This window comes from Panicum hallii, chromosome 9 (assembly GCF_002211085.1).
Source record: "Panicum hallii strain FIL2 chromosome 9, PHallii_v3.1, whole genome shotgun sequence".
Taxonomy (NCBI): domain Eukaryota; kingdom Viridiplantae; phylum Streptophyta; class Magnoliopsida; order Poales; family Poaceae; genus Panicum; species Panicum hallii.
The window spans coordinates 52830840-52846585 of NC_038050.1; the positions used below are offsets into that span (position 1 = coordinate 52830840).

The following is a 15746-nucleotide window of genomic DNA, read 5'->3' on the forward strand; positions in this document are numbered from 1 at the left end:
CCCTTGCGAGCACTTGGAGGGGCCTCATGAGTACTCGGACTGCCCTCACGAGCACTTGGAGTTGCACCAGCGGGAGTAGAGGGTGTCGGGGAAGCAGTCGGGGAGGGGGAGGGGTCGCCTCACCCCAGAAGTACTCGAAATAGAGCTCGTAGTACTCGGAGACATACCAGGGGAAGTCAGACAAGCACTCGAGGGGGTAGCTGACTCCTCCGCAGCCACCGCAGCTTCCAACAAGTACTCTACGATGAAGTCGGAGTTGCACCCAGTGTTACCATCTTCCTCTTGCGACCAGTTCCAGCCGCAATCTTCATTAAACACTACGTCGCGCGTTGTGCGCACATGCTGTGTCACTGGGTTCAGAATGCAGTAGGCCTTGACTCCTTCCTCATAGCCGATGAAGATGCCTGGGGTCGATCGGTCTTCAAGCTTGCCACGATGCCTGAGTTCCTTTACATACGCCAGGCACCCAAAGGTGCCTAGGAAATGGACCGCTGGCTTGCTTCCATGCCACGCCTCATATGGCGTCTTATCGGAGAGGGCCCGGTTGGTTGAGCGGTTGAGGAGGAACACCGCTGTGCTCACCGCCTCTGCCCAGTAGATGGCCAGCATGCCCCTTTGCTTCAGCAGGGCACGTGCCATTGCCACCACCGATTGGTTGCGCCGCTCCACCACACCGTTCTGCTACAACGTGTGGGGTGCTGAGTGGTGCCACTCCACACCTTGGCTAGCAAAGTACTCGGCAAAGGACGCCAACATGAACTCATCGCCGTTGTCGGTGCGGAACACCCTTAGCTTCCTCCCGCACTTGTTCTCCGCAGCCGCCTGGATCTTCTTAATGGATTTCGGCACGCTGCTCTTCTCTACGAGGAAAGTAGCTCACATATACCTTGTGGCATCATCCAATAGTAGCAGGATGTAGCACCGACCTCTTGGATTCGCCGGCGTGATGGGGCCGCACAAGTCGCCGCGTACGAGTTCGAGCGGCTTGCCCGCCCTATACTTGGCCTGCTTGGGGAAGGGAGCACGTCGGTGCTTGGTGGTGACGGAGATGTCACTTAGCTACTCAACGTGAGCCAGCTATGGCAGCCCGCGCACCATGCTCCTCCACCCCATTTGCTATAGAGCGCCGAAGTTGACATGCCAAACCGGTCATGCCACTGCCAGGCATCATCGCCACGGCGCGCGGTGAGGGAGACCAGCCTTGCGACCTCCAATCGCAGCACGTACAGCCTATTCCCACTGCGGGGAATGCTTGCCAACGGCCGGCTCTCACGATCATGGATCCGCAAGACACCATCTTCGATGTGAATCTTAGACCCTATCTCGTTGAGTTGCCCAACTAAGATGATGGAGTTACGCAACTTCGGGATGTAGTAGACCCCATCCAGGGCCTTATGTTCCCTGTTCCTCCCAGAGAAGATGACGGTGCCACAGCCATGGATGGCCGCGACCGACCCATCACCGAACTTGACCGAGCCACGCATGGCCCGATCAAGGTGGGAGAAGACGTCGCTCCGCCCTGTCATGTGGTTGGTGGCCCCTGTGTCCAGGTACCACCCTTCCATCAACTCATCTTCCCTGCCCTTTCCAAGGTAGGCTTGAGCCCCAGGCTCCTCGATGTAGGTTGACATTGTAGCCATCATCGCAGGCAGGGGAGCAGGCTCGCGACCGACCCCGTGGTCGCTCGAGTGCTCATCAGCCGCCTTCTTGATCATCTCGTCTACTTCCTTGGCTTCTAGCATGCAAAACAACTTGGTTTGTGGCTCCTCCGAGTGGTTTTCCACATAGACTTGTGCCATGAGAAGGCACAGCTCTTCTTCTGCCTGTGCCAGGTGCGCTTGCCCCTTCTTGGGATGCTTGCACTCACGTGCACAGTGGCCAGCACGACCACAGTTGTGGAATCTATCATTGCACAGTGGCTTCCTCACATCACTGCAGTCGACTGCTTTCTTCTTTGGAGCCGGTGCGCGCTGCCGCCGGCTCCTGCTACTTCCGGTCCTGGATGAGCCCTCGCCCGACTCATGATCTCACCATCACGATGCATCAGCATACAATAGCTTGCCCGAGTCACGATTCGAGTCAGCGCGGTCCATGCGGTCTTCCTGCGCCTTCAGATGCCTAGTCACCTCCTCTAGTGAGAGGGAGGAGATGTCTAGCAACGTCTCGATGGACGTCACCAGGTGGTCGAACTGAGGTGGCACCGACCGAAGGAGCTTCTCCACTACTCGCTGCTCCTCCATCTCCTCACCTAGTTCCTCCAAGTTGATGACGAGGTTGGACAGGCGCAGAGCAAAGTCATCCACCTTCTCACTGCTTCGACACGTCATGGCTTCAAACTCCCTCCGCAGCTGTTGGGCTCTGCCCTTCTGGACTTTGTCGCTACCAACGCACATCATCTTGATGGTGTCCCATGCTTCTGCAGCTGACTACTTCTTGGACACTCGCGGCACCATCTCTGGCGGCAATGAGAGGATAAGGACCTCTCTGGCCATGCAATCTTTCTGGAAGTTGCAGTCGCCATACTCGATGGCGTCCTAGAGGTTGCGGGCTTGGAGCATCACCTTCTTGACCAGGCTCCAGTGGGTGTAGTTGGATCTCGCTAGCGTCGGGTACTTTGCGCCATTCGACTCCTTCACTACCCTCTGAACGGCTGGCCACTCCCCATCCTGGTAGCGCCGCCCATGCGAGGAAGGGGAGGGACGCCTCCGGTGGCGACGCGAGGTTATAGAGTCATTCGACAATGAACCCCCTGCATCTTTCTCACCGACCAGCTTCTTCTCCTTCACCTGTCGCTTCGAGTCTTCTGGCCGCTGGTCCTTGGACGTCAAGTCCTCCTTCCCATGGAGACCTTGTTTGCCCTTGACCAGCTTCTTGCTCTCTCTTGAGACATGCCTAGACCTAATGGGCTTCCCTTATGGAGATATTGATCCAACGGATACATAACCTAGGCTTCGGTACCAATTGTTGAAATCAACCTCCCACCGAGTGGTTTCTCAGGCACAACCGAGTGGTTTGCCTAGACTGGGAGGGGATGAACACACTCACACCTTTGAGGTTGTTTGCACTAGGGCTCCAACTGTATCCCGGTTGCTGCTGTGAGCTTTGATTTAAGTAGATGTCCCAAGGGAACAAGGTACAATTAAGTGGCGCTAGGTACAAGACCAGGCGCAAGTTACAAGAGAAAGGAGCCTTGGTGCATGGGCTGCATGCAAGCAGTAATTGCAGCGTGCCGCTACCTACGACTAGTTTGTTTTAGCCTAGATACTGCATACACAAGTGTTAACGCCCCCAACAGGGCGGGCCCGGATTGATGGCTCCAGCGGCAGAAGCGGTGGCGACCAGGGCAAGGCGGCGCGGCCCCTAGCACTACCGCGCGAGGGGGACAGAGCGCCGCACGGGCACATGGGCGCGTAGGCGACACTGCTCCCCGACGCGGGCACATGTGGCTGCGGCCTCTCGAGGGAGCACGTGGGAACGCGGCACCCCGACGTGGCCTGGCGAGCGCACGCACGGCCGCTGCTCCCTGGCACAGCTCCCCGGCATGCAAACTCCCCATCACTATTGCTAGGGATTTAGGGGAGAGAAGGGGAGGAGATGGATTTGGGAAAGAAGAGCACGGGCAGGAACTGAGAATAAGATGGAGAGAGAGTAAATTGGTAACATCAACCCTTGGATTTTGTAGCAAACACTATCTTCCTGTTAAAAATATAACAGAAGGTAACAGATGTGGCAAGTAAGGGATAAATTTTGATTCAATGGTAGTGAAGGGATATTACAAAATTTTATGGCACTAAGGGAAGCCATGCATATTTTTATGGCACCGAGGGAATTGGCTCCTCATCCTAGCTGGTTGCTTGAGCTCTCACATGTATTAGCTCCTGGAAGCCTTCATCCATCTACTATAGCAACCATGATTTTTTTCTTATTTTTAACCCTTTTTATTAATATTTTAAAAATAATCCACCGTGGATTTTATTGGTCACATCGAGCCGAGCGGCGTGGCGGGTCAACGCTATCACGCCGCTGGATGTAGCGCGGTAGCCCTACCATGCGGGCCGATGCGGGGCGCGGCAGCTAGCGTGGCGCTTGCTGGGCCTGGGCTTGCCGCGCCATCGCATGCGGCGCGACAAGCTTGTCGTGCCAAGCGGAATGGTGCAACAAGCCCGACTTAATAACCTGCCCTAGCCTCCCCCCTCCTCCTCACTCTCTTCTTTCTTCCTTCCTCCTGCCTGACGGGGGCTTCTCCTGCGTCGCCCGCCGCTTGCGGCCCCACATCCACCCCAAATCGGCCGATTTGGGGTGGGAAAGTAGGGGGAATCGATCCCTTACCTTCAAGGAAGGTAATCCCTCCAAAAGAACTCGATTTCGTCCGTGAATTTGTGTGGTTTTTGCCTTGATAGGTGCCCTAGGGTTAGGTTCATGAGATGCTATAATATAGAATCAGATGATTGTTTCTTTGTATTAGATGTTTTCTTGTGACATAGTAATCGTACTGCCTATGGATTTGACGTGTAAAATTAGTTGCATGTATTAATTTTGGTAGTTATTAATGGATTTCTAGTTATACATGGTATGGTGATTTTTTCCAAGGAGAGTTAGGTTGTCATGGTATGTTCCTATGCACACTTCTATAGATTTATTGAACACACTTGGATTAAATTGAATTTTAATTGTCATATATAGTTGGGATATATTTTCTAAAACTTAGAAAAATGAAGGCACAAGGTTAGAATATTGTTTAACAATCAAAGAAATGAGGATGTAGTACCCACAATCTTTAGCAATTATAGCAATAACCACTCTAGCTTATAGTGATTGTATTTTGTAGATGGACTATTTAATCTGTTTGTTTCATGGTGGAAGTGTGAAAGAAAATGGGGAGTTTGAGAATATGAGTGAAGACTTAGAATTATTTGATGGCCCTCCTTGCTTCGAAGATCTTGTTGGCCGTGTCACATTAAAATTTGTTTGCCTCCGGGATGAAGTTCAATTGAGGGGCTGTTTTGATTGTGGAAAAGCTAGGCTGCACTATGTAATGATGAAGCTAAATTCGGAGTCACATTGGAAATAATATAAGGAGGTGGTAGAACGGTCAAATGTGGTATGTTGGGAGGTTGTTGTTGATATATCGCGTATATATGAATATCATCCACCCTTTGTGGTCGAGAACATGGCCCAGGAGTTAGTTTTGTTTCATGATACACCTATTTTTGCACCAAATAGTCCTCAAAATGAATCTAGTTTTGATTTGGCCGTTGCTGCCGATGATTTTGACAATAGTATTTTTGAGGATGAGGAATGTAATCAAGACGATGATGAGATATCGTTAGGGTCTGAAGATGGAGATGGTGATTTGGAATGTGATGTTGAAGGCGAAGAGAACATAGAGGATGAAGGCATATCATGGGAACCAAGTGATACAGGGGATGAGGATGAGAATGTCTTATATGGCTCCCCCTCTAGACCACATAATGATGATGAAGGTTTCCATTCTTACACGTGGAATGAGTTGCGGCTTTTGAAGCAAGTTGATGTTGATCTTCCATCGGTGCCTAATGCTAAGGATATTAGCAGGACCCACAAGGCCGTATGCAATTCTGCATTCGTACCATGGGAGGGCAATAACAAAAGTGAGAATCTGCAAATTGAGAGAGGCATGGTCTTCGACACTCTTCAAGAATTGCAGTTTTTCTTGGCAGATTATGCAATCAGATATCATAGACCATTCACTGTTGTACATTCGGATAAGAATCTAAGGTATGATATCATGTGCAAGCAAGGTTGCCGTTGGCGTGTTTGGTCTCGTGTCACGAAGAATACCGGGAAGTGGAGAATCACAAGAGTTTTGCAACCTCACACATGTTCATTGGCTAAACCTAAGAAAGTACATGCCCAATGTACTCCTTTCAGAAACGCAATGAGTACTTTGTGGATAAGTGGAACAAGGCAAGAATTGCCCTTGAAACCAGCCAAGTGTTGGATAAAATTGCACATGAACACATTGAGGCTGCTGAACTAAGATCTGTTAATCAAATTGGAACCGCTTTTGGGCCCGAAAGGATGGTATATAGTATTCGTGGGGCTGGTGGAACCAATATAGGTGGTGAGAGTCATGGAGGTAGGATATATAAAGTTGACCTAAGAACCGGGGAGTGCACATGCATGCTACCCCAATTATTACACATGCCATGCTCTCATCTGATAACAGCATGTAGGTGTAGAGGCATTAATTATAAGGGACCAAGTTATTTGTGCCGGTGGTACGAGAGGTCCAACACTTCGAGGATTTGGGAATCTAGCCTTAAACCATACCTTTATCCATCTTAATGGCCTGACTACAATGGCTTGGACTATATTCCCGATAGTGACCTTGTTAAGGACAAAATGGGAAGGAGGAAAACCAAGCAGCTGAAGGGTGATATGGATGGCACTGGTGATTATGAAGAGAACAAGTCTATAAACTATTGCTCAAAGTGCCATAAGTTTTGCAATAACTGCAAGCGCTGTAAGAAAAACGCTAAGGCGAAAAATAAAAAATCAATGTGTAATGGAACTTCATACTCCCTTCTTGTCTCCTTTTTTATATCTGCAATTTTTCTAGACTTCCAAGTCTCTGAATATTTGTCCAAATCCAACATTAGGTCACGCCGACCTCAAACCACTCCCAATCACAAGTCCTTCTCTCCTGCCCAATCATTTAGAGCCAACCATTCAAGCACGTCAATATGTCACGAAGCAGTGCAATAATTTAGAGGTAAGAAGGTGAAGTCAAACACGCACCCAATAATCTTCGTAGCTATTGCCACAGTGCAACCCGTAGCCTAGGTTAGAAGGTACTACGCATTCCGTGGGCAAAATACCACACTTGCAGCAAACTCTAGGAGTACTCTCACATGGCCAAGGTTTCTTTCCATTCTCAAACTCTCGCACTTCCTCTTCCATGAGCCAATGAGATCTAGGACCATAAATATACTCATTGAAGTCACATAATGGCCATCCATCCTGCATGACACATAATGGCATATTATGATAAACTAAAATGATCAACCTCATCATGAAAAAAATACACAACAAATTGCACTATACTTACATGTGTCTTTAGCAAGCATCAAAAAAAGGGTGTGAACTTAGGAGGCACACCAATGTTTGGTCTCTGAAGCTTGGCACGAACACCACAATGACATAGGGGAGGATTCTTTACTCGCATAATGATAGCATCTTGCTTCTCTTCTTCCGTCATCGGAGGGGGGTTTGGTGGTGGAGGCGCCCACCGTCTAAACGCATTGTAAGGCTTGTTCTTGCACTTCTTGTACAGGAACAGCCAGATCCTAGAGTTAAAAAAAACTTATCCGGCCCATCGATCCACTGGATAAAATAGCAACGGCTGCTACAAGAGGACGAAGACTTCCACTTACAAACTATCATGTAGAACTACATTTTTCCAATTTATCATCTTAACCCTAGGTCACCTATCAATGTAACAAGCTAACAAGTCCACCAATAAAAGAGAGGTTTTTTAGGGATTACCTTCGAACAAGAGTGGGAAATGATTTTCTCTACTTTTCCCACCCCAAATCGGCCGATTTGGGGTGGATATGAGGGTGGAGGGGGTGGGGGTGGGGATGGGAGCTCTTGGGCTCGGCCAGGGAGAAAGAAAGGAAAAGAGGTGAGGGAGGAGGAGGGCACTACAGGAAACGGCTACTTTGCCGAGTGTCACAAACACTCGACAAAACTCCAAAAACACTCGGCAAAGGCTTTGCCGAGTGTTGCACTCGGCAAAGGACACACGGAACAGAAAACAGTAGCAAAGGGACTTTGCCGAGTGCATTTTATCGGGCACTCGGCAAAGACTTTGCTGAGCGCCTTGTCTAGTACTCGGCAAAATTTAAGCGCCGTGACAGATGAGGAACGTAACGAACGATTTGCCGAGTGCCGGAACCGAGGCACTCGGCACAGATTCCCTCTTTGCCGAGTGCCAGTGTGCAGGCACTCGGCAAAGATTGTGGCACTCGGCAAAGATTCTTCCTTTGCCGAGTACCAGGGTTCTGGCACTCGGCAAAGATTCTTCATACCAGATTTTGCCGAGTGCAAACACTAGGCAAAGTGACCAGAATTACCCATTTTAATTTATTTTTTCTATTTAATCCACACATATATATCACAAAAATATATATCACCACAAAGACCACCAACATCACATCTATATCACAAACATCACATCTATATTACAAACACAATCGATTCACATACATATCCCAAATCGGTTCACAAACATATTATCATTACAGACCACAAATATCTCACAAATATGCATGTCTCACAATATGGTCTATATAATCATGAGATGTCACAAAAATGTGAGAAGTCTACAGAAACAGGATAAGTGACAAAAATCATCATCAAGGCTGCCAACCCGGCTGAGTTGGAGAAATATGAGGGTCATTTTAGGCCGCCGATTGATTCTGTAAAGAGGAGAAGCGATCGCATGTGTGAGACAAGATAAATGAAGAAAAAATGGGCCCGTGATCAATCTTGCAAGTTGACTCGCATGAGATTGGAAGACAGATCATCATCCATTTGTTTTCTTCATGCCTGTAGGTAGAAAGCTATATGTCCATATAATTAATGGAAAATGTGGTATAGGTTAAGGCCACACAACAGCAAGCAGGATCACTAGCTGAGTTCACCAAATGGTATTTAATGGAACCAATCATTGTCCTCGCAGAAAATGGCTGTTAGCCCTTAACGAATATTCGTGGCATACTATCTTTCTTGAAAAATCTCCTCGCAGAAAATGTGCGATGAGGAGTGTGTCACCTTCCGGGGAGGAGTCGACGGTGCCGAGTCGACGGGTCAGGAGGGCCGGGGCGGCGCTTCCCGGGGCCGGGGTGGTCCCCGGCGAGGGGAGCCGGACCGGTGGACGGGCGAGGAGGAGCCGGGGCCGGGGGGCAGTCGCCGCGCTAGCCGGCGGCCGGGACGCCACGGCGTCAAGGAGGAGCCGGGGGCGGAGCGAGGTCGCCGCGCTAGGCGGCGGCCGGGACGCGGAGGCCAGGGCGCGGCGTGGCTGAGCAGCAGGGTGGCGTGTGCATGCCGCGTCGGCGAGGAGGGCCGGGACGTGGCGGCGAGGAGCGTGGCTGAGCAACGGGGCGGCGTGTGCGTTTCGGGTGCGTGGTGTGTGCTAAGTGTGCGATATGTGACTATCAAAATAATTCCTTTTGCCGAGTGCCGGATCACGGCACTCGGCAAAGACCCCCTTTGTACACCGTTGCCATTTAAAATTTTAAATTTTTGTGCATCTTTGCCGAGTGCCACCGTAAAGGACACTCAGCAAATGTTTATTTGCCGAGTGTCTTGTTCTGGCACTCGACAAAGCGTTTTTAATTTTTTATTTTATTAGACTCAAACTTTTTCTTATGTGTTGCTACATTACCTTTAATTACATATGCAATTTTGGTTCATTACTCGAAGTGTTTGCTATATTTAATCAATTTATTTCATTTGAGTGAATTTCTTTATATAATTGAAACTTGAACTACAAGTCACTGGAAGAATGAGAAAAAATGAATGGAAAAATGGTATTCATGTTATTGAGCATCTGTTGAACCTTATCCACGAACAGAACTCAAATTTCAAACATCATGTTTGCGAAACATGGCCACAAATTTGGGGTTCGGCGGTTTTTAAATTGCATAAAAACCAAATGTGGTCCGAAATTCGTGAAACTTGTCGAGATGTCATGATATCACATGGGAAGTCTGTGATAAAAATTTGACAAAGTTTCGTGAAAGTTGTAACATACAATGCTTACAATCTGGAGCACATCCAACTAAGTTTCATGATTTCATGTGAAAGCCGACTAGTGTTATGCACCGTAGCTGACAAACTTTCACGAATCCTTTTTAAATTTTTATCACAGTCTTCCCATATTGTACCATGACATATCGACAAGTTTCATGATTTTCAGAATAAATTTGCTTTTTATACAATTAAAAAACAACTGGACCACAAGTTCGTCGTCATGTTTCGTGAACAAGATGATTGAAAATTTCTAGTCTTCTCGTGTATATGGTGTCAACAGATGCTCAATGACATAAATATCATTTTTCGATTCATTTTTTTCCGATTCTTGTAATGACTTGGAGTTCAAATTTCAATTATCCTAAGAAATTTAATCAAATGAAACAAATTGTTAAATATAGCAAACACTTCAAGTAATGAGCCAAAATTGCATATGTAGTTCAAGATAATATAAGATCACAACACAAAAAGTTTGGGGGCAAAAAGGGAAAAATTAATATGTTTTGCCGAGTACCACAGAAAAGCACTCGGCAAACATAAACCTTTGCCGAGTGCCTAACGGTGGGCACTCAGCAAAGCTAACGGCTGGTTGCTGCCGTCCATATGTAGTGGTGCTTTGCCGAGTGTTATTATTTGCCGAGTACTGGAGACTCGGCAAAACGCATTTCGCCGAGTGTTTTTATTTGCCGAGTGTCGGACACTCGGCAAAATACCTCTTCGACGAGTGTTTTATTTTGCCGAGCGTTGCACTCGGCAAAGAGGGTCTTTGCCGAGTGCCCGAAAAATGGTGCTCGGCAAATCTTATGGCTCTCGGCAAAGACGCCGTCTCCGGTAGTGGGGGGAGGACTGGGCGCTGACCGTTAAGTCGGCCTTGTCACGCCATCCCGCTTGGCGCAGCAGCCTTGTAACGCCACATACGATGGCGCGACAAGCCCGGGCACAGCCGGCTCCACGCTGGCTGCCGTGCCCCATGTTGGCTAGCGTGGCAGGGCTGCCGGCACATACAGCGGCGCGACAGCGTTGACCTGCCGCGCACTCGGCCCGGTGTGATCAAAAGGGTCATGTCGTGGAAATAAAATCCGCGACGTGTTATTTTTAAAATATTAATATAAAAAGATTAAAAAATCAGCTCGAGCACCTTCTACAGTAGCAGCACGTCCGCCGCTTGCTGCCCACGTGCAGCATCTCAGCCTGACCACCACGTGCCACTGCCCCCACGGCGCCTCACGCCCTCACCCGTATGGCCAGGTCTCGTCGATCCGGTACCATTACCTCTGCCGCCCTTTGCCTCAAATCCATCTATTGTGCTAGTGTTTGGCCACCTATGGAGTCCTCGTGTCCCGCACGACCAATTTTGGCCTATTATGGCTATCCTTGGCCCTGGTCATCTTTGTGTACCAGTGCCCGGCTCAAGCTACTACGTGTATCGTCCATGGTGCGTGAGCAGGAGAGAGAGCAGCCTCTCACTCACTCACTCTTGGGCTTATAGGCCAATAGCGTAAAGTTCAAACCAACTTGAAACGATAAGCAACAAGGCAGAAAAAGATAAATCAATAAAATAGACAAGTGAAATGTAGGAAGGTAAATATGAGAGTTGGGTTGGAGTGCACAAAGTAATAGGAGGATGTAATATGGATGAGAGACTCCTATCTGGAGGAATAGGGGGCTGGGGCTTTGATTCTAGAATTCCATTGGAGTTGCCCAAAGGCCATAGTACATGGTTAGAGGGGGAAAGAAGTTGTGGGACAAGAATCTAAGCTTCAAATAATGAAATAAAGAAGGTCTACTGATCTACATATACTTATATAAATCAAATAATACAGGAAGTAGCTAGCAGGAGATGGTTTGCTCTTAATACAAGGATGCGCACTACTTGGTTAAGTAGTGGTCAACCACCAATGGGCGTTCCCATAATTTTCTAGTCAATTAACAAATACTTCCTTCGTTTTAAGAAATAAGACATTTTAGTTTCATGGTAAGTTAAACTTCTCTAATTTGGTCAAGTTATAGAAAAATATATTAAAATCTATAATGTTAAATAGATGTACTATCAAGACATATTGTATGACAGGTTTAATGAAACTAATTTGATATTGTAGATGCTGGTGTGTTTTTCGCTAAGAAGATTGAGTTACGACAAAACTAAAACGCCTTACCTGGAATACGTAGCAACCAAAGTTACCAACATAATTGAAGCGCAAGGACGGAGTCAGAGTGTAGTTCTGTGTTACAATAGTAGTATCAGCTCATTTAACCAAGTTTACTACTGCCTTGAGTCATAAAAACATGATGTTAAGACAAGATGATTAATGCAAATTTTCACGGATGGTCATCTTGTCCTAACGTCATTTTTCATGAAAGGAGGAAGTACAACCAAATGACTGTCAATGTACAAAGCTGCAAGCTATATATTGGCTCCATTTATTGCGAGAACAAATATGAGGCACTTTTTCCCTTAACAAATAGAACTGATTCACTAGTCAACTGTTTTTTAACACTTCCATTAATTTGTACGTACAAATGTTAATTTTTTCTACTGGAATTGCAACCTAAAACCTTTTGAGAGCAGAATTTAAGTTATTCACAAGTTCAACTATGGTAGAAGATCCGTCTTCAATCTGCATGGTAAGGAAGAAATAAGAGAAGAAAAACATCATTAATTGACCATCCATACAAAGTCAAATTAAATTATTTATACATTATTCTAGACAAGGCCCCTACTTAGTATCAAAATTAGCTAATATCTCATTTTGAATGAGAATATTCATTGTACTAAGAATATTACTTGTATCACTCTTCATATGTATGTATGTATATTCAAACTCAAACATAAAAAATTAAACTGTAGTAAATTTAGAATAATTGACTTCATATAACATCAAAACATTAACCATTCGTGACCTAAGGAAATAACTTACTACTTAACTATTGTACCACACCTTCTCTTCGAAAGTTGTGAATGCGCAATATAGATCCATTATATTGGTATTATATATTACCCTTCATCTTAAGTCCGTTTTGACCAAACTTAGCCCTTTTTTCTTGAATAGGCAGGGCTCCAACGACAGCTCCATCAACGGCTCAATCAACGGCTCCAGGTGGAGTTGTACCAAACAAAGTCCATCCAAACTAGCTTCACCACTGTAGCATATGGAAGCTGTTTTTCTCTCTCAAGTACTAAAAAAAGATTTGTTTAGGGGCGGGTAAAATAGTATTTTTAGGGGCGGGTGCGGTACCCGTCCCTGTTTCACGCAGTTAAAAATAGCTATTTGTAGGGGCGGGTAACACGCCCACCCCTGAAAATCGATTTCTAGGACGGGTCACGGCGTCACCCGCCCCTAGAAATCGATTTGTGTTCAGAATATGGAAAAAATCAGAAAAAAATCAAAAATAGCAAAATAAAAATTAAAAATATATCCCCGCCAACCAGCCACCACCACCTCTACTATCGAGGTATAATTTTTTTGATGAAATATGCACACTTGCGTAAATTAGAGTTCGAACCGCTTACCTCCAGCCTCGCGCGTACCCTCCTCTCCACCACACTACACAGTCACTCGTGACTCTATAGGTTTGTTATTCTTTTATATTTACTCTAAAATTGATTGCTAGAGCGCGTTATACCATCACCCACCCCTAAAAATTCATTCTTATGGGCGGGTGACGCCATTACCCGCCCCTAAAAATATTTTTCTATTTTTTTCCGAAAATTCATTTAAATCTTTACATATAGCAAAATAAATTAAAAAAGGTGAAACTTCTACACTATGGTTATTGTGAATTATAGATAAAAAAATATATAAAGTATATTTTACTGTATATAAAGATTAAAATTGTGGAAATCTCAAAGTATGACTTGAGTTGTATGAGATACTATATAAAACTTATAATAATTTTTTGGACTACTAAATGACCTTAAATGAAAACGTTATCAACTACAAAGTTTTAGATCTCGTCAACCTCTATAATATAAAGTTCAACTTTATCCGATACCGTATGAAAAAGTTGTGAATATTTTTGCATGGAACCATTTATACCCGCCCCTATAAATGCATTTCTAGGGGTGGGTGACGCCATCACCTGTCCCTGAAAATGGTGGCATTTCTAGGGGCAGGTGACGCCATCACCTGTCGCTAAAAATGTTTTTCTAGAGGCAGATCGAATGCTACAGTAATCACACTCCATTTGTAGGAGCGGGTTATCTTTTGATTCGTCCTGGTTGCTACCCCTCACAAGGCCACAAGGAAGCTCCACCGGCTGTAGCTCCTCTATGCTATAGTGGTGGAGCCGGAGCCACGTGAAGCTCTACCAAAGGGGGGTCTAAGTAGTAGGAGAGTAGTGTATGGTTGTATTAAGGTAGAAATAAAAGGAGTGTATCATGTGTAGTTAACCCAATTGTTGGTCAAATGTTACAAAATTTTAATTTCACTCTTTCAAAGTGCATGCAGACCTCATACTTTTGGACAGAGGGCACAAGGTACCTGTGCCGTGATGGTGATGTTCAGTGATGACTCGGCAAACGGCACAACGTTAGTGTTGATGATGGACAGGCGGTGTTTCTCCAGCTCCGCGAGCACCATGATCAGCACCCCCTTCTTCTCCCGGCACACCACCCTCAGAAGAACCGTCGTCCCCTGCACGTCCGCCTCGATCTTGGGGCTCGCCGCACCTTCATCCTCGGAGGCAATGCAGCATCGTGCGTTCAACGTGGTGGGTGACTCAGCGGTTCTGCTGCTGCTGTGTTGGTGCTTCGTCTCTTGCAATGTCTTGAGCCTGTTCCTCAGGTAGTGCAGGTACTCGATGGTGCTGCCCAAGACAGACACCTTGTCTGTCTGTCAGTGAAATTAAACAGCCAATCCCTGACGGCATTAGTCATCTTGTGTTGGAGTATATGTCATTGCTAATTGCTATCGCCGTCAGAGATTAATTAGGTAGCTGATAACTGGCTCACCTTGGTGATGTCGGGAATGATGGACGCGAGCGTTGCGAACTGGTGGTGCATCTTCTCCCGCCGTTTCCTCTCGGCGATGACGTGCTCCTTCACGCTCGAGCTCGGCTTCCGGCCGCCGCTGCATTTCTTCTCCGTCGTCGATGATGAACAGCATTTCCCAACGGTGCTGCCGGTGGCGACTGGCGAGCCGGCAGTGAAGGAAAACATGTCGTTGTCGCTGCCGCCTGCACCGACAACAATTGGACAGCTGCCGTCGGCATTGTTGATGAGGTTGAGATTGCCCAACAACGAGAAGCCTGTCGGCGATGGGATGCATTGCCGAGGTTGATCATGTTGTTCTTGTTGCTGCTCTTGAGGAGGCTCGTTCCAGAGCTCGTTGGCGAGGGATTCCGCGAGCTGCTGCATGCTGAGTGGGTCGATGAACTCCATCCCTCCAACATCATCGTTCTCCTATGACCAATTTTGTTTTGAAAAAACATTATGTTTCAGCTGCTAAAGTACAAGGCGCTGCAAATATCATCTGCATAAAAACGTTATGGATGAAATGCGCAGTGAAAATGGATGCTTCATTTGAGGCTCTGGGGCTTACCAGTTCTGCCAGCCATTGACTGGCCGAAGACTCCATCTCAGTAGATAGACTCAAAGTGCAATATAAACCGGATCAAGACTATCGAAAAGTCAGCACCGGAGAAAGCAGGTTATTTGATGCAAAGACTTACTTTTTTTTTTGACAAAGCACATAAACAGACATTCCAAGAAGAAGAGGAGCAATTTCAGGGAAGAAAAGAAAATTGAGGAATCAAATTAAGTACTAGCATTCACTTGAACTTTGAGGCCGACTTTGCTCTGCATACCTGATTGATGCTGGATTTGTGCTGTGTTGATCAGAGCTTGCAAGGTTTCTTATAGGTACGTGCATGATGAATGTATGACTCGTGATGCGTCTTAGATGTGCTATCCTTAAACAACTAAACTAGAGATAGGGTAGTTAGGTACT

General features: G+C 46.6%; 1 protein-coding gene across 1 annotated transcript; it reads right to left on the reverse strand.

Moving 5' to 3' along the window:
• Window positions 1-14249: 14249 nt before the first annotated feature.
• On the reverse strand, window positions 14250-15178 carry LOC112873129 (transcription factor bHLH19-like). Its single transcript, XM_025936150.1, has 2 exons — window positions 14750-15178; window positions 14250-14630 (listed from the first exon to the last, which is right to left on the reverse strand). The coding sequence occupies exons 1-2, from the start codon at window positions 15176-15178 to the stop codon at window positions 14250-14252; spliced, it is 810 nt and encodes a 269-aa protein (XP_025791935.1).
• Window positions 15179-15746: the final 568 nt, after the last annotated feature.

What these genes read in the sequence shown, in the direction of transcription:
- LOC112873129 (XM_025936150.1), bottom strand. Translation starts at nt 15,178, where the DNA reads ATGGAGTTCATCGACCCACTCAGCATGCAGCAGCTCGCGGAATCCCTC. An exon ending in TCATTCCCGACATCACCAAG is followed by an intron (nt 14,631 to 14,749) that starts GTGAGCCAGTTA and finishes TTTCACTGACAG; the next exon opens with ACAGACAAGGTGTCTGTCTT.